This window comes from Mus caroli, unplaced genomic scaffold (genome assembly GCF_978045245.1).
Source record: "Mus caroli unplaced genomic scaffold, Mus_caroli_1 scaffold_14, whole genome shotgun sequence".
In the NCBI taxonomy this organism is placed as follows: domain Eukaryota; kingdom Metazoa; phylum Chordata; class Mammalia; order Rodentia; family Muridae; genus Mus; species Mus caroli.
This window is the reverse complement of record NW_028227269.1, coordinates 109,868,441-109,887,387: the sequence shown is the minus strand read 5'-3', so window position 1 is coordinate 109,887,387 and position 18,947 is coordinate 109,868,441. Positions and strand designations below refer to the sequence as shown.

Genomic DNA, 18,947 nt, shown 5'->3' with positions numbered 1-18,947 from the left:
AGAGAGAGGCAGAGAGGCAGAGGCAGAGGCATCTCTGTGAGTTCAAGGCTAGCTTGATCTACAAATCGAATTTCAGGATGGTCAAGGATACACAGAGAATCCCTGTCTCAGGAAAAACAAAAAACAAAAAAGGGCCTCTGAACATTCTAGCATGGCTTATTATCTTCTGTTTTGTAGTTTGTTTGGTTTTTTTGTATGTGTGTGTTTAGATGTTGGTGGCACATGTGCCATGGCATAGGTGTAGGGAAAAGGACAGATTCTTAAAGTTGGTTCTCTCCTTCCACCATCTGGACCCGAGAGGGGAGCTCAGGCTCAGGCTTGGGAGCAGTGCCTTATCCATCTGGCTGACCCGTCTGTCATCTCTGTAGAGTTACTCAGTCAGCAAGTGACGACTCTAGTCATCTTCACCTACTGAATGCTTTGTTCACTGTTCTGACGGCTTTTACGGAGCTGAGAATTGGTTGTACTTGTCTTGAAAATATATCTTTAACAAGATGACCAAGAAGACAGACAGCTCATCCTGATGATCTGAGCTCCATTACTGGCACTCACATGGTGGAAGGAAAGAAGCCGTTCTTGTGGGTTATCCTCTAACCTTCACTTGCACATCAAGGCACTCAGTACTCACGCACTTAAAAAAAGTTGTCTCAAGGTTTACTGGACGTCAAGAGTTTAAAAATAAAAACCGGTATTGTAGAGCTGGAGAGAGAACTCCGCAGGAAAGAGTAATTGCTGTTTTCCAGAAGGCCTACATTCATCTCCCAGCCCCCGGATCAGATAGCTCACGGCTGCCTGTAACTCAGCTCTAGAGGATCTGACACCTTTTCTAGCCTCTGGGCTCTTGCACAGATATGGCATGCATGAGCACACGCACACACACACACACACACACAAATGTAATGACGAAAACTTTATAGTCTTTATACAATATAAACAAGTTAACGTTTAATCTGAAATATTTGAGCATGAATTTATGTACCTTAATGTGGTGAGTAAAGCCTGTGGATTCGTGTGTAAGCCTATGTGCATAGATGGGACCACACACACTTACTGCTGACTTACTTTTAAGGCATGTTATCACAGGAGAAAAACTGGTGAGGAGAGCTATGTGCATTTTCCTGTAGGATTGTCCTGTTCTTTAGAAAACGTTTCACAATTTAAAGGCACTAACTTAACTATGAAGAAATCAAACAGTCCCTTGACTGCCTAGTAGTGTGAGGTACAGATTGGAGGCTCATCTAGTGATCTTCTTTCCATGTGGAACACTCTGATGTTTAGGAAATTGAGCGTGGGATCTTTGGGAGGGAGCCCTGTGCAGACAGCAGGAGCAAGGCTGGTGGGACTTGACAGATACTGTGGCATGCACAGGAAAGTGCGGGAACAGACCGAAGTTCCTTGCTGTGACCTTTCAGCAGAGGCACCAGCATGAGCCGAATGTGCAGATCAGTGCATGTAATCAGGTCTGCCTTAAGAATCCCCAAACTCACATTGTCTCACACATATGGACACCCAGTAATGTCAGTTTTGTGTGGTCTGGTGTGTGCAGAATTCCTTCAGTGTTCTTTAATAGGTGATGCTATAGGGTGCACTCAGTTTGTCTGTTTGTTTTAATGTAGAAAAGTAATCTTAAGTTTCTACTTGCAAAGCTAATATTTTTTATTCTTTATCAGGAACAGCGTTTACATTTTCTAAAGCAACAGGAGCGCCGCCAGCAGCAGTCCGTTTCTGAAAATGAAAAGCTTCAGAAACTGAAAGAGCGAGTTGAAGCCCAGGAAAACAAGCTGAAGAAGATCCGTGCCATGAGAGGACAAGTTGACTACAGCAAGATCATGAATGGCAATCTGTGTATGTGCTGCATGCGGGCCTGAGCCCACTCCCGGGCTAAGTCAGGGCAGTCCCGATCACAAACCCAAATGGCACTGCGCATTTCTAACCCTTAACTCTCACCTGCAGCAAAGAGCTCATTGGGTTAACTGGGGTTTTTAATTATATATTCTTCTCTGGAAAAGCTCAATCTGAGTGAGGGTGTGTTCTAGGATGGTATTATTTGAATTCAATTTCCTGGATTTTTTAAAATATAAACTTAATTATGGGTTTTTTATAGGGCACAGTAATAATTTGATGAATGTATATTATGTGTATTGGTTAATCAGGAGGTTCGTAATTCTTTCTCCTTAAACTTAAAATTTTGATAAATTATGGTGATTTTTGCATATGTATGGCATTTGGTTTGTCTGTGAATAGCTCTGGACCTTTCTGTTATGGGTGATGGATTGGTGTGAGGTTCTCCAGGGGCTATAATGAGTAGTCTGGTTTTGTTTAACTACGTAAATTTCATCCATGCATTAAGATGACCATACTGCCAGGTATGGTGGCACATGCCTGCCTGTAATCCCAGCCCTGAGAGGCAGAGACTATGCAGTAGCCTCATCTCAGCAGCCAGTCACTGATGTCGCACAGGAACTTCTCTTGCTTCTCTGTGAACTCTGGGCTGTTTGTGTTTGTCTGTTTGATGTTACAGCAATGGGTAAGACCTTCACAACAAAGCTTTTATCTTGCTCTCTGGGATCTGAAGTGCTTTGACCAAACTAGCTTTTGAATGGATGCCCCTAAGGACTATTCAGTAGCTAACGGAAGCATAGTCACTGACTTGTGAGGAGTCACACCACGGCTGTCAAAGCCTGGTGGTGTTTTGCAGCCAGGTAGGCCAGAACAGCAAACCTAACAGAGTTTCTTCATCCCTAGCTCTTGGGAGGAAAAAACTCTGTTTTGGGTTATACATATACTTTATCTTTATTATTTTATTTTATGCATACTCTTTAATCCAAGGCTAGCACTAAATAATACCAGAATTGAGTGTAAGAATAGAAATGAAGGCAGAGTATGTTCTTTAAATAACCAGTTTTCTTTTTTGGTCATTGCAGCTGCTGAGATAGAAAGGTTCAGTGCCATGTTCCAGGAGAAGAAGCAGGAGGTCCAGTCTGCAATCTTACGAGTTGATCAGCTGAGTCAGCAACTAGAAGATTTAAAGAAAGGAAAACTGAATGGGTTCCAGTCATACAATGGCAGGTTGACAGGGCCAGCAGCAGTGGAGTTGAAACGACTCTACCAAGAGCTGCAGGTAAGAGCCTGGTCTGCGGTGGTTAAGTGCACATAGTCTCCTTCTGACTTTCTGTGTAAAATGTCGGGGTATTCAGAGCCTGGAAACAGACTCGCTGACCCTAACGGCATAGTAGTTCTGACCTCGTGTGCATGTAAATGCCTCCAAGGGTTGCACTCCTATGTGCTTAGTGCAAGCGAGGGCTTTGGACTGACTTAGGGAGACAAACCAGTCAGATTTCAGCCTTCAACATTTCCATCCCCCAGGCTTGGAGAAATTGTTCAGAGCTCTTCAGCACTTCCTGGTTTTGCAGAACACCCAAGTTCACTTTCTACCACTACATGGTGGTTCACAAACATGTGTAACTCCACCATGGGAACTGCTGCCCTCTTCTGCTCTGCAGGCACTATGCGCACATAATGCACATGCTGTTCACCCAGCACTCCTTTGCCTTCAGGAACACACACACACACACACACACACACACACACGTATACACATGGCATGAACTTCATAAACACACACTTACACAAAAATAAAACAGTAATAAAATGTCAATCACAGCTCAGCAATTTAAGTACTATATTTGGAATTTAGGGTTATCTCTGTGACCCTCCAGTTACTTCCGTGGTTGAAGTTCCTCATTCAGTGGCCTGGGGTTGCCTCCTGGATTCTGATTGAGCGGCTGCAGGGCAGCTCCCAGGACTCAGAGAGGCCTGCTTGTACCTAGAAGAGGATGAATGGTTGAAGATGTTTGTCCTGGTGTTGTCGTAAAAACTCAGCTGGGCTGGAAGAGCATGGCCTCAGGCAAACAGAAGCTGCCTCTGTGCTGGCCGCCTGTGCTGTGCCTGCTCACGGTGGGGGCCGCTCTGCAGACATTCAAACACAAAGCCACACTTCTGTCTTCCCTCCATTCCCTTCTCTTTCCTTCTCTCCCTGGAAGTGAGAATTTGACCCTTTTTGTCACTTTCTTCCTCCCTCCTCCCTTTTGCCCTTCCCCCTCCCTTCTTCTCTCCCTCCCTCCCTTCTTTCCTTCTTTTCATTTGTTTTTAACAGAGTCTCTCTGTGTATACCTGGCTGTCCTGGAACTCAATCTGTAGACCAGGCTAGCCTCGAACTCAGAGATGTACCTGCCTCTGCCTTCTGCCTCTGCTGGGACTAAAGGCCTGCGATACCATGCCTGGCTAAGAATTTGACCTTTTAACTAATATAAATATAGGTTTTCCTTTAGAAAGTGCTCCACTTATTAAAATCATGGGAAACATTCTATCCATAAATTATGTTTTCTGTAACAACTGGGGGGTAAGGGGGGGTCTTGTTGTTGAAAAACACAATAAATATTAAAAGGTGCAGAGTTTTGTGCTTGTAGATTACTTTGCCAGGAATCAAAACTTAGAATTAAGTATTCACCAAAGTAGACATAAAAAAGTGTCATTGTCTCTTCTCTTACATCCACAACTGCCTATCAGATAAGCTAGACTATGTCAGAACAGCCCAACAAGAAACAGAAAATACTAAGTCAGGAGATCTGAGGTTGTCATGTAAGCTGATCCTTGCTGACCCTATTATTCTATAACCCTAATAAAGGGACTATTTTACTGCAGCAAATGTATTTATCACTAGCCATGAATTTTGGAATTAGTTATTATGCATTTGTAACATAGGGTCATTATAGAGATGGCCCGGCCATCACACGTCCACATTCACTTGTGCATTCACAAGTGGAGCTTTCATGATGAGCACACGCAAACCTGTGAACCCATGCTCGGAGATGCACCCTCACATCAGCCTCTGCTGTGTGGCAGGCAGCAGTGTCAGAGTGGGAGCCCTACAGTCACTTCTGTTTGAGTGATTTACAGAACAAAATCTTTGAGGGGCAGGGCTGGGTTGTTTGCTTGTTTTTTGAGATGGGGTTTCTATGTGTTCCCTGGCTGTCCAGGAACTCTCTCTGTAGACCAGGCTGGACTTTAACTCATAGGGATCCACCTGCCTCTGCCTCCCGAGTGCTAGAATTAAAGGTGTGTTCCACCACTGCCTGTTGCTTATATAACAAAATCAATCAAATGCATTCAGAAATGGTTACAGACTGTAAAGGTGGATTTGTTTGTTTATTGCGAGTGGATTTCATATGTTCCGTGTAGGCCCTGAACTTAGTATGCATGTAGCCAAGGCTAGCCTGAAATTCCAGATCCTCTTGCTTCCATCTCCCTAGTGTTAGGATTGCAGGCATGAGCTACCTTCCCTGGCTCGTTCATTGTCAGTTTAGCTTGGTGTTTCCATTGATCTCAGAGACTCTTCAGCATCAGCCATTTTATCACGTGGCTCTTGCTGGTAGTTCCCAAGTCTGTTGCTAAGTTTTAAAAAGCAAACAAATTATCTATCAGGAACTCTTTTTATTTTATTAATTTTTTTTTAATTGGGAGACAGTATCTCATTGTGTAGCTTGGGTAGCTTGGAACTCACAGACAGCCACCTGCCTCTGCTTCCAGACTGCTGGGATTAAAGGTGTGCATCTCCACGTGAAGTTCCTGAGAGCTCGTGAGCAGGGCTCTCTGGAGTGTCTCGGTCTGTTCTGTGGAGGTTACACAATTTGAAAAGTCTTTGTTGTTTGCATTTATGTAGTGTGAATCCCTCACAGCTGTGCGAGTGGCCAGGGCAGACTGGCCCGAAGGAGATACAACACTTCCTGCTTCACCTACTGGACACCTAACAGGATGTAGTTCATGCACCTGTTAATTCGTATCTTCTGCTTTGCAGATTCGTAACCAGCTTAATCAGGAGCAGAATTCCAAGCTCCAGCAGCAGAAGGAGCTCTTGAACAAGCGCAACATGGAAGTGGCCATGATGGATAAGCGGATCAGCGAGCTGCGGGAGCGCCTGTATGGCAAGAAGATCCAGGCACGTGCGGGACCTGCTGCCTTCCCAGGAGGTGGAGGCAGGAGATTTGTAAATTAGAGGCCAGTCTAGGCTATGTAGGGAAGTCATGTCTCACCAACAATCTTGAACAAAATGCTATATAGAGTTACATTTTAAAAAATATTTGCTGTTCTAAATTTCAAAGATAGTAAGTGCTTTGAGGAAAAGCTGAACTAGTGCAGGATATTCACAGGGGGATATGGTAGTCTTCCCCTGTTCTCCAGAACTGACAACTGCTAATGGTTGTCCTCTAGTCCTCTGCTTAATTCAGACACAAAGGTGTAGAGGTGTGTAGGATATTAAATGGAGATGGGATTGTGGCAAGTGTGTTAGTCAAACAGTCTGTACCTTTTTTTTTTTAAAAACAACATGGCGATTTATCAGATCACTGCCACATTCTTCTAACATCTAATGGTGTACCATGGTCCAGGGTCTGCCTGGCCTTCACCCTCTGAGTCTTGCTGCCTCTCAGTGTGAGTGAGAACAAGGAGTATGCCCTGTGTCTACCTGGATGCCACATGCAACCCTTATACCTCATGGGCAACTAGGGCTGAGTGAAGAGCCATCCAGTCTGCCCTCGTATTAGAGAACAGGACAGGTGCCCACCTGCCAGGTGTCTCCATGGACACACTGAGACAGTCGGAACAGGGGTGTCTGAATGATGCTCTGAGGAGGCGGGTGGGCCTCATACCTTGAGTGGATTTGAAGGAAGGGTCAAACAGGAACTGTGCTGTAACAGTGTTTCTCGTAGAGCTACCTTGTGTGTTAAACCTGAGTTCAAAGGTCAGTAGTTTAGTAACTACAGTTTCAGATGATGTTTTTCTCTCAAGATTAACAACACAGAGGCCATGAGAGGCAAGATTCCGTGTGTTTATTTATATTGAGTAGTGGGAGAGTTACCCAGAGAGGAGGAGAAAGGAGGGAGATAAAGAAGAAGAGAAAGATACCTTCAGGGATTGCATATGTGGGTTCTTTCTGCCTTAGACTTTTATTTTATGTACATTTGTGCACCATTTGCACACAGTGCCCACAGAGGCCAGAAGAGGGTGTTGGATCCTCTGGAACTAAACATGGTTCCTGGGAATCAAATCAAGGTCCTAGCAGAGCAGCCAGAACTCGTTACTGCTAAGGCAGTTCTCCAGCCTGGCTACCAAGGCTGCTAAGGCAGCTCTCCAGCCTGGCTACCAAGGCTGCTAAGGCAGTTCTCCAGCCTGGCTACCAAGGCTGCTAAGGCAGTTCTCCAGCCTGGCTACCAAGGCTGCTAAGGCAGTTCTCCAGCCTGGCTACCAAGGCTGCTAAGGCAGTTCTCCAGCCTGGCGTTCTCCTGCTGATCAAGGCTGGTAACTCTGAAACCTGTAGCACGGAGAACTTGGGAGCTTGAGTACAAGGCTGACTGCTCCAGTCCCCTCTCTGGATGACCTCAGTTTTTCTCAAGGCCTTGCCCTGGTTGAACGAGACCCACCCATCTTAGAGTCAATTAAATGTTGACCTTCTCTTAAAAAGACCTTCCTGGCAACATCTAAATTACTGTTTGAGCGCCTATTTGTGTACCCTGGCTTAGCTAAGATGTTTAAAATTATACCACCACCCAAAAACCCAAATAAAGGGGAAAAAACCCAAACTCTCACAGGACTGGTGAGGTGGTTCAGCAGGCAAACACACTTGTTACCAAGCCTGACAACACAAGTTCAAACCCACATAGTGCAATGGACTCAACCAATTCCTACAGTAATTTGTCTCTGACCCCTACATGTGTGCTGTGATGTGCACACATCCACACACACAATTTTAAAAATGAAAGATCATAAATAGCTACTAGATGTGTTATAGTGTTATAGGGATCTTGAAAAAGATGGTGTTTCTGCAGAGCTATGGCTCTCCTGGAAGATCTAGGTACTTTGAGCATTTGTGAAGGTCTTGAACCTTTTGCGGCCTGTGGAATCGTGTGCACAGTTCGGAATCCATGTTTCCCTAGTTTAGAACCTTCCTAACAAGGAGCCATAAGGAGCCCGCGGCCCTCCGTTAGACTCTGGCTGTGCTCACTTTTGGTCTTGGTCAGTACCACGTGGTGGGTGCTTCTGCTTACTCGTACCCTTTCTTACAAAAGCAGAGCTGCTCTCAGAGATGAAGAGTCCCTGCCATACTGCAGTGTCACCTGAGCCCTCCCTGCATCCGTATGGGTCCCTGAGTGAAGGGAGACAGTCCTCAGGTTACAGGACTTGTGCTGACATCGTGCCAGCTCTTTGGAAGGCAGCGTTCAGTGTAAATCAGACTCCGTGAAGGCTCACTCCCGTCTCCATGCTTGCTCTCAGGGCGAGGGCTTCCCAGGTTACAGGCTGGGTGCTTTTCCTCTCTCCTAGCCGGACAGTCTCCCTCTGAACATAATCTTGTCTCTGCTTTCATCCGCATTGCAGCTGAACCGTGTGAATGGCACGTCGTCACCACAGTCACCCCTGAGCACATCTGGCCGGGTCGCTGCCGTGGGTCCTTATATCCAGGTTCCCAGTACTGGGGGGTTTCCTCTCCCAGGGGACCCTGTGAAGCCCCAGTCTCTCACCATCGCCTCAAGTGCTGCCCATGGAAGATCTAAATCTGGTGAGTGCCTCAGCCTCTCCTGGAGCACAGGAAGAGCATAGACTGCGGCCCCGCCCCATAGTAAACCCAGGCTCTCTTCCCCAGATGTGCCTGCTCTCCACGATAACAGTGACCCCAAAACAAGAAGGTCTCCACTGTGCTTTACACATCACAAATGACACGTTACAGTGGTGCATAGGGCCAGTCAGAAAATCCACAAACTTGGGTTGGATCATGGGTGTGGCTGCGAAGCCATGGACCGAATCTCCAGCACCAGGGATCAAGGCCAGGAGAGCAGGGGAAAAGACCCCCTCCTTTGGTCTTTGCAGGGTAGCACTGTGCTCTGAGTACTCACTGCATGGATTCCATCCAGGCATAGGGCTCTCTGTGGCGAGAGGAGGATTATTTTTAAACTGATAGGTTAAGAATTCAGGAATGCCAGGTATGATGACATGCACCTGTGATCACAGTAGTCAGGAGTCAGAGATAGGAAGATGGACACAAGTTCAGGGCCAGCCTAGGCTACCAGAGACTCTGTCTAAAATATTGGGGTTTCCTTACAATGACTAGGGTTGGCCTGTATACACAGAAACAAAAATCTGTGTCCTAGCATATTAAATTTATAACTATATTATTCTCCAGACATACAGCTCATGTTTTGTGTTCCCCTGTCAGGTTAGTGACAAGTGTGTGGTAATCTTTTGTGCTACTGCCTTTTTCTGGCGTAGGAAGTAGGAGTTTTATTGAGTCAGGGTCTCAGTGTGTGGCCTTGGCTGTTCTGGAACTCACTATGTAGACCAGGCTGATCTTGAGCTCACAAAGACCCTCCTGCCTCTGTTCTGCTGGGATAAAGGCGTGCACCACCAAGCCAGGCATTGTTGCTGTTTTCTGTTGCTTGGCACCTACTGTACATAGCTACTTCTGCCATCTGATTCCAGTAAAGGGGGCTTCCCTCAGAGGCCAGAGCCCACTCTTTCTGACCATGTCTCAGCAGTCAGGGAGGTTCTGTGCTGAGCTTGATCCATCACTGTAGCACTCACTGGGGAGGGTGACTCCCTTATCCCTGGAAATGGTTAGTGCAAGACATTAGCATAGCTATCTCCTGCTCTGTTGAATCAGTTGTTAAAACTTCCAAGCTGGCAGTAAGGCAGAGGCAGGCCTCTGAGTTCAAAGCCGGCCTGGTCTACAGAGCTAGTTCCAGGACAGCCATGGCTACACAGAGAAACTGAAAAATCAAAACAACACCAACACAAACTTCCAAGCTGAGAATGCCACCTATTTCCCAGTCTCTACCTAAGTGCTGTGCAGCCTCATAAGGTTGCCAGAAGATGCCTTTGCCCCCCTCCCTCCCTCCCTCCCTCCCTCCCTCCCCCCTCCCTCCCTCCCTCCCCCCTCCCTCCCCCCTCCCTCCCCCCCTCCCTCCCCCCTCCCTCCCTCCCTCCCTAGCTGAAAGCGGCTCATAGCGTTTTTCTGTGTGAACACAAGCTGTGGAGCTAGGATGAGAAACTGTCCTCAGGGCTACTGTGACCCATGCCGGCTCTCCTGGTTCTGTTATCTAGATGGCTACAGTAGAGGCAGAGGGACCAGTACATGGACAGTGTCAGACCTGGACGCCAGGCCTCATTGTGGCTCCTCAGAGCACTCTGCAAGCCCACTTGCAAACTGTATGTCACCTAACAGCCTTAGCTGATCTATAACAGACTGAATCAACAATCATTTGTTTTTCCAAACTGACAAAGGACTGTAATTACCCCTGCACTTGAAAGCAATATGGGCTGATACACCTGCCCCGTCCAGCCCAGTTGTGGAATTGGGGCTATGGCCCCCACATGGTCATCCAGCCTCCCTGCTCATGCCGTGAATCTCCAGTTGACCTTGCTGTCCCAGTATGCTGAGTTTCCTCTGGGTGCCTCTGGTGAGTTTCATATAGCCCATAATACTCCCAGTCACTCACCCAGAAGGTAGGGAAATCTCACACGCTTGTCAGAGGATGCTGACAGACTGAGACAGATTGATAATTTGTGTTAGCCTCTGAAACGTCTCGCCAGTACTGGCCTCGCACTCTGGTCAGTGAATGTCGCAGAGCAGCTGGAGCATCAGGGTAGCTTGTCCCTCAGTTCATGCCACTGGTCCCAAAGTCCTGGCGGAATATTCTGGAGCAGCTTACACGTATGACTGGAGCAGTTCTGACAGATGAGATTAGCTCTGCTGCCCAGTTCTCCCAACCTGCGACTCCTGCTCACTCCACACCTGTGCCTGTCAGAGGAGCAGAGGCAGCCTAAGCAGGGCATATGGCTGACCCACAGTTTCAGGTCGCTTGTGTGGACTCCTTTTCAGTTTGGAAAATGCTCTATAACAAACACCCTTCTGTGGGCTTCCTGGAAATTTGCAGGTGATGATTGGCTTCCTAATCATTGCAACAAAATGTGAGCTGCTGCTTCTGCTACTGCCCGGTCAGAAAGGACTGGGACTGGCCTCCTGTGCTCGGTCACAGACTGTTTTACAGAGGAGAGCTCCTCACACTGAAGGAGAAATTTTAATAATGGAAATAATACAAATCAAATCTATTATGAAGTCTTTTCCTATGGCTGTATGTGGCTGATTGTAAGTGGTGCCTGGTGGGTTAGTGCTTGCTGTGTTCTGTGCTGTGGCTATCACACTGGGATGCAGCCCGTGCTGCACAGCAGAGCCTTGCCGTGTTGGTGAGTGCTGGCCACAGTGGCCAGGATCACTCCTTGGGCTTCAAGCAAGGGTCTGTGGGCTTCTGAGCAGATTAATCAGCATGCAGGTGTGGGAATTCCCTGCACTATATTTTTATCTGCTTCAACTAATTTCAAGATGTTTTGTTTTTATTTAAATTCTATGCTATTTTCAAGCTAATGATGGAAACTGGCCACCATTAAAGCAGAATTCTGCTTCAGTGAAGTCAACTCAGATGACTGGAGACTGGAAGGACTCAGGCATGGAGGGGACCCTAAAGCAAGGTGCCATCTCAAGCCAGCCTTTGCCTTTATCAGCACTGGGAGCTACAGAAAAGCTGGTGGGTCATCTAGCTTTAATCACAATCACAGAGCCCCAGGGAGTTTCCCTTATATTTTGATCTTCAGCTCAAGGGTGTGAGCTGTGAAGGCAAATTAGTCCTGTTGGTGTCCACTTTATACCCTGAGTCCTAGAAAGCCACTGGCCCTTAGGTGCCTGAGCATGCTCAAGTTTAGACAATGAGCCCAATAATGTGTCCTGTGTCCTTTAATGGCTTACAAATTGTACTGTGTACTGTTAGAAATGGAAAGAAGTATATTTAACTTTCCATAGAGTAACTTACTGTTTTCTTAACTCCTAAATTTAGGGCATCGAGATTGGCAAAGGGCCACCTCCCGTACCTGGTGTAGGCAAGCCACTGCCCCCAAGTTATGGGACATATCCAAGTCCTGGGCCCTTGGGCCCAGGATCAACAAGCTCTCTGGAGAGGAGGAAAGAAGGAAGCTTGCCCAGACCTGGTGCAGGCCCACCGAGTCGGCAGAAACCTGCCCCGCTGCCCCCAGCAAGCAACGCTCCCCAGCCTGGCTCCTCACAGCAGATTCAGCAGAGGATCTCAGTGCCACCAAGTCCCACATACCCCCCGCCAGCGGGGCCACCTGCCTTTCCAACTGGAGATGGAAAACCTGAGCTTCCACTCACAGTGGCCATTAGGCCTTTTCTGGCTGATAAAGGGTCAAGGCCACAATCTCCCAGGAAAGGACCTCAGACAGTAAATTCAAGTTCGATATACTCCATGTACCTCCAGCAAGCCACACCACCTAAGAACTACCAGCCACCAGCGCATGGCACCTTAAATAAGTCAGTTAAAGCAGGTATGCTGGCTATATACTCTGTCCGAAATGGATGACCCAGTGCTTGTTACTTAGGATAAAACATAATTCTTACCTAAAATATAAGGTATCAGTTTGGGATGAAAAAAAAAAAAAAAGACAAAATGCAGAATAGTTTTGCAGGTGAGTCACACCCTGACTTCTTGCTGGGTGTCCGCATATCACTCAGTAGTAAATCTGTCACCCAGAGGGATAAGACTTCTGGAATTTCCATTTTCCTCCTGCTTCAGGGCAACCTGTGCCATTAGTTATCCAGTGATTGGGGGTGGGCCTGCTAAGTAAGCAGCCTGGGCATGGGCAGTAGGAGCTGCCAGGAGGACATCCTGGATGGAGTGGGTGATTGAATGGGGACCTTCTAGCAAGGCAAACGAGAAGATAGAGCACAGCTCTGCGGCCCTCATGAGGGCAGAGAGATTCCCATTCTAGCTGGAGGGTTCTGTGGGCCGGTTCAAGGCTGCAGCATCCAACTTGTAATTCATTTCCCGGGTGCCGTTTACTGACAAGGGTCTCCCAAGTAGTATGGTCTGTGGGAGTGGTTCTGATCCTGGGAGAAGCTTTGGGGCCACAGATCAAATGCATCCTGTTCCAAAGAGGTAGGTATCTCTCCATGTTGCCTGAGTCAGTCCCAGGCATGAATGTAGTGGAATTGGCATTTTCCTTGGCCAGAAAACAACGGACTTGTACCAGAGTGGGAAAACTCGGGTCAACAATCTTCTTTTGAGAGAGCCCCGTTTTGGAACCAAACCTACAATCCAGTTAAAAGAGAGCAAGTGGAGGGTCTTGGAAAAGGTTCGCTGAGGATCCAGGAATGGGAACCTACCAGCAGTAGTAGCTTCCGTGTCACCAAGTGAGTGCCAGGGAGGAGCTCATGTCCCAGCAGCCAGGGTGACATTGTTCTGTCCTGTTTCTCCTCAGTGTACGGTAAGCCTGTCCTGCCATCAGGGTCAGCATCGCCATCACCCTTACCGTTTCTTCATGGGTCACTGGGCACAGGCACGGCACAGCCTCAGCCACCTTCAGACTCTGCTGAGAAAGAGCCAGAGCAGGAAGGCCCCAGTGTACCTGGAGAAGGCAGCACGGTGGAAAGCCTGCCACGGCCGCTCAGTCCCACCAAACTCACGCCCATCGTACACTCCCCACTCCGTTATCAGAGTGATGCAGACCTGGAAGCTCTCCGCAGGAAGCTGGCCAATGCACCCCGACCCCTGAAGAAGCGCAGCTCAATCACAGAGCCAGAGGGCCCTGGAGGGCCCAACATTCAAAAGTTGCTTTACCAACGTTTCAACACCCTGGCTGGTGGCATGGAGGGGACCCCTTTCTACCAGCCCAGCCCTTCACAGGACTTTGTGGGCACCTTAGCTGACATGGACAATGGAAACACCAATGCCAATGGCAACTTGGACGAGCCTTTCCCTCCCCGGCCCACGGCCCCACTTCCTGAGGAGCTCGCCCTGTCCTCAGATGCCAATGATAATGAGTTACCTTCCCCTGAGCCAGAGGAGCTCATTTGTCCCCAAACAACTCATCAAACTGCTGAGCCCGCTGAAGACAATAACAACAATGTGGCCCCAGTACCCTCCACAGACCAGATCCCAAGTCCTGTGGCTGAGGCTCCTTCTGAGGAGGATCAAGTCCCTCCAGCACCTATTTCCCCCGTCATCCATCCTCCAGCAGCGTCCGCGGTGGGTATCCTTGCTAGACCAAAGCCAGGCCTGCAGAATTAGGTGTGGGGACAGGATAGTCCAAAGCATAGCACATGGTACCTTGGTAAGCTAGATGCCACTGACACTGAGTGACAGACGAGAAAAGCAATGAGTCTCCCTGAGGAAGTCACTGTTGACACTGCAGAGAGGGCTTGGGACCACCTCTGGGAATACAATGCTTTCTTAGTGGGATCTCTGAGCCACCACCATGGGCATGGCTGTAGGGATGGCTGACTGTCACCATGCTCCCTCCCACAAATCTTCCCAGGAATAGCTAGCAGCCTCAGGCAGCTACTACACTCAACTGATAGCCAGGCCCTACTAAGGCAGCCACCAGAGCTACTCCTGGAGAACTGCCTTAGTTCCTGCCACCCCTTCCCACAGCAGGGGCTTGGGTTGGTCTTTGACTTGGGTAGGTGACCTGATGCTGAACTGCTTCCACCTCCCTACAGAGCAAACGCACCAACCTGAAGAAGCCTAACTCTGAACGGACAGGGCATGGGCTGAGAGTGCGCTTCAACCCCCTAGCCCTGCTTCTGGATGCTTCTCTCGAAGGAGAGTTTGATCTAGTGCAGAGGATCATCTATGAGGTGAGCCATCCCCCCTTATGTATGTGCTGCTGGGAGTGTGAAGGGCTGGCTTTCACATGCTCTGTGTCCTAGGTGGAGGACCCTAGCAAACCCAATGACGAAGGGATCACCCCCCTACACAATGCTGTCTGTGCTGGCCACCACCATATCGTGAAGTTTCTGCTGGACTTTGGTGTCAATGTGAATGCTGCAGACAGTGACGGATGGTGAGAAGCCATGGGTGTGGGGATGGGAAGGCCCAGAGGCTCATTCCTCGCCTTATAAAGGAAGAGGTGATTCAAGCTCCAGAGAATGGAGTCTCATAGAGGAAGCACACCCCCTCCCCCTCGTTCATTCCCAGAAGCCTTCTGCAGCATCCTGCTGCTCCTGTCTTTTCTCTCGTGTTACAGCTGTCTGTGTTCTTCATAAGCCTTAGTAGCACTGCAATTGTTTGCTCTTCCTGTTTCAAACATTCTATATGAAATGCATGCATCCCATAAAAAATGAGACCAGTGACTTGATGTGCCAAGGTGGGGTGATACCAGGTGGGGAGGCTCCCCTTCTCAAAAGAAAAGGGGGTGCGGGGAGGAGCTGTATAAGTGGGGGACCGGGAGGAGAGGGGGGACTGATACTAGGATGTAAAGTGAATAAATTAATGGAAAAACCCAAAATCTCGTAACACACAAACACACACACACACACACCCTCCTTCTGTCCTTTGCACACGAATGCACATACATACATACAAGCATGCATGCAAAACATTCATACACATGAAATTAACAAAATACCTAGAAATTTGGCACAAAGCTAGGGTACTTGAGAATTCTTGGAGGTTTGTGTCGTATAGGAGCCAGGTAGCCCTGGGTGGTTCCTGACTATACATTTCTCCCTCTGGTTCTAGGACACCACTGCATTGTGCTGCCTCTTGCAACAGTGTCCACCTCTGCAAGCAGCTGGTGGAAAGTGGAGCCGCTATCTTTGCCTCCACCATCAGTGACATTGAGACTGCTGCAGACAAGTGTGAAGAGATGGAAGAGGGATACATCCAGTGTTCCCAGTTTCTGTATGGTATGTACAGAGGCTCAGTGTGCCTCGGCTGCTGCCCCTGGCTCATCAGCACTGTGTCCTGGATGCTGGCTAGAGTCTGGCTCAGTGAGTGGATCATATGTACATGCTCACTGCCTTTATACTCACCCTCAGAGAACATCAGAAAGTCCCATTTGTATCTGGGTGGTACAGACCCACAGAATGTGGGAAGCTTAGGAAACTGTAGGCCAACCTGGCCTATATGGTGAGACTCTGCCTTAATGAAAAGAACAACTCTCCTTGGGATTCTGTTCCAGTTGCTAAAAGGGCGATGCTTTGTTTGGTGCCCTGGGGTCACAGGAGTGGGGAGCCAGGCAACACTGGTCTACACACTTACTGCTAGCTAGCTACGTGAGCTGAAGCAGGGCTGCTCCCGTGAGCTGCTTGCGGTCATCCGGTGAGTAAAGGACATGCCCTGATTAAGTTGCTGTAGCTGGCGTCAGATCAGGGAGCTCAACCATGTCCCCTGTACAACATACAACTTGAGAAATTACTGTGTTTGGCCTGATGGTACAAGTGATGACAGCCAAACTCCAGTCTGTACTGAACTCCCACAACAATGGCAGGCAACAAAGTTCTTGGGCATTAAAGAAGCTGGACAGGAGCTGGGCAGTGGTGGTGCTCTCCTTTAATCCCGGCACTTGGGAGGCAGAGGCAGGTGGATTTCTGAGTTCGAGGCCAGCCTGGTCTACAAAGTGAGTTCCAGGACAGCCAGGGCTACACAGAGGAACCTTGTCTCAAAACAAACAAACAAAAAAAAAAAACCGGAAGCAGCAGCAGCAGCTGGACAGGCACACAGGCCAGGCAGACCCAGCCCACGAGGGAAGGAGGCTGCAGTCACATAGGCTGTAAGGTGCAGAGCACCACGTGCAGCTGCTGTGCTGCTGCTACTCAGGGCATCGCGGCTCCTATCTGATGGTTCCCTAAAGGTGGCTCTTGATTACGTTTTGTTTCACCTCAGTCTCTGCTGGCCACCCTCTGCTAAAACCTGTATCCCTTTCTGTCCCTGTCCCAGGGGTACAAGAGAAGCTGGGAGTGATGAACAAAGGCACCGTGTATGCTTTGTGGGACTACGAGGCCCAGAACAGCGATGAGCTGTCCTTCCATGAAGGGGATGCCATCACCATCCTGAGGCGCAAAGACGAAAACGAGACCGAGTGGTGGTGGGCTCGTCTTGGGGACCGGGAGGGCTACGTGCCCAAAAACTTGCTGGGGGTAAGCACTCGGCACACTGGGCTTAGACACTGCAAGTCTGGCCTTGTTGACTCGTTCAAAAGGCACAAAGACACTCACAGCATGGGGTTCAGTTCTGCTGGCATCTAGGTAGACCAGAACACTGTCTCCAAGCCCCAGCAGCCTGCTTGTACATGGGCAAGCTCCCAAGTCCCTAGAGCTGTGTGGCTTTGCCACATACTGAAGAACAAGTGACCATCAGGGCTCATGGTGAACTTTGGCAAGTATTAAGCCACCCCACATAGTTCTCCCAGATCTGGAATTCTCCAGAGCTTAGTGCAGCAGTGCCCGTCGTAACCGACTGCTTGGTTGCTTTTGTGTTGTTGTTGTTGTTGCTGTTCTTGTAGTAACCCAGTCCCTCTCCTGAACTGATAACTGAACCCAGGGTCTGAGCAGTGCTGCACCACTGAGCCAAGCCCTGGCCTGTGCGAGCATAGCACTTGGGAGACAGAGAATGGAACGTTAACACAGCCGTGGTTAGAGACCGGATTGCTCAAAAGGAAAGCCTGAAAGAAACAACGGATGTCAGCGCTGCTGCATTCATAATGCCATCTGTGCTCTAACGGAAAGCTTGCCTCTCCTCTAAGTGCTGTGACAAGCCTGCCAGATGCTTTCTGGCAAAGGATGAGCCAAGCATGGGTGCTACATCTGAGGGATCTAGGGACAGTGACAGGTTTTCAGGTGTGATAAATATATGAACAGGAGGGGACAGCTGAGGTCAGGTCTGAGCAAATATGTTTTAAAGATAATGCTGAGGTGACAAGAAAGGAACCTGGAGGCCAAATCCTTCTCGGTCATGTTTGTCCTAACTCTTGTCCATTGCTTCCCAGTTGTATCCACGGATCAAACCCCGGCAGCGAACGCTTGCCTGAACCCCCTGGAGTACCACGGTCTCGTTTGCTCCCAGGAGCTACTGGAGAAGATCCCAGCTGCCCTGGGAAAAGTGAAGCTAGGATGGTCTCATGGTGCTCACTTTAGCAGACAGTATCCACAATGTGAATCCCACTTCCCAGGTGAGGCCCTTCTCAGTCTGCAGGAGCTGGGAGAGGTCGTACTTTTGCCTTCAGAGGACTGCGTTTCTGCCAATTACTGTAAATCCACGTAAATACCCAGCTTCCAGCCCTTCCACCAGTATGAAGTCATGACTCTGAACCCGACTGCTGCCAGTGAAGACAGAGGCCCCTGCTCATGTTAAATGTCTCAGACCTTGAACGAGAGCAAGCTGTCCCCAGGTGGCTTTGGCTCCCCCTTCTTGGAAAGCCTCAAACCATCATCCTTCCTCACATCGCCTCTCACTACCAAAGGAGCCCATTCGGAGACTGCGGGGCTGGACGCGCATGCCTCAGCACACGGGGGTCTCGTTCCTACAGCTTCTAGCTGCACAGTGTCATTGGCACATGCTCATCTATTCTGAGTAGCTAAAACACGGGAGTCTGGGCAATGATGAGTCAAAGTCAAGCCGGTGGTGGGCTGGGCAAAGCCACCCGGCAGCCCTCGATGCTGTCACTGGCTGCATCCCGAGCAAGTCAAGCTGTGTTCTGGAGCTTGACCTCTGTAGACAGGCTTTTTCTACACCAGGATTATTTTTCAGCCAGGCCACTGGAAACCAGCAGAACTGTGCTGGCAGTGTTTCCTCTGTCGGGACACAGGCCCTGCCTGAGGCTTTATTTTTCATGTGAGTCTTGTGTAGAACTATGTGTAAATCCTGTAGGCTGTGGGAGCAGTGCTGTGGGCAGCCGCCATGTGCTGATCGTACCCGTGAGCAGCCGCTGCCATCCCAGTGCCACCGATGCTGTGTGACATGCACAATAAACTGCTGTCTCACACCTGGCTTTGAGTCCTTTGAGTCTTGTGTTCTGGACGCAGGACAGTTGCACAAAGTGAGGCCAGAGCC

The 18,947-nt window shown here is 48.9% G+C and overlaps 1 protein-coding gene across 3 annotated transcripts in view; it reads left to right on the top strand.

The window, feature by feature from the left end:
- Window positions 1–18,883, top strand: part of Ppp1r13b (protein phosphatase 1 regulatory subunit 13B) — an 80,433-nt gene extending 61,550 nt beyond the window's left edge. For 2 of the 3 annotated variants that reach the window (XM_029484499.2, XM_021179433.3), the window contains exons 6-18: window positions 1,671–1,845; window positions 2,925–3,121; window positions 5,858–5,998; window positions 8,431–8,611; window positions 10,150–10,254; window positions 11,467–11,630; window positions 11,937–12,441; window positions 13,375–14,141; window positions 14,615–14,752; window positions 14,825–14,958; window positions 15,636–15,802; window positions 16,836–17,035; window positions 17,884–18,883. In XM_029484499.2, coding sequence (XP_029340359.1) covers window positions 1,671–1,845; window positions 2,925–3,121; window positions 5,858–5,998; window positions 8,431–8,611; window positions 10,150–10,254; window positions 11,467–11,630; window positions 11,937–12,441; window positions 13,375–14,141; window positions 14,615–14,752; window positions 14,825–14,958; window positions 15,636–15,802; window positions 16,836–17,035; window positions 17,884–17,925 — 2,916 coding nt within the window. In that variant the 3' untranslated portion in view covers window positions 17,926–18,883. The remainder of the gene's footprint in view (window positions 1–1,670; window positions 1,846–2,924; window positions 3,122–5,857; window positions 5,999–8,430; window positions 8,612–10,149; window positions 10,255–11,466; window positions 11,631–11,936; window positions 12,442–13,374; window positions 14,142–14,614; window positions 14,753–14,824; window positions 14,959–15,635; window positions 15,803–16,835; window positions 17,036–17,883) is intronic. The other variant, XM_029484500.2, reaches the window with a different exon arrangement.
- The last annotated feature ends 64 nt before the right edge of the window (window positions 18,884–18,947 follow it).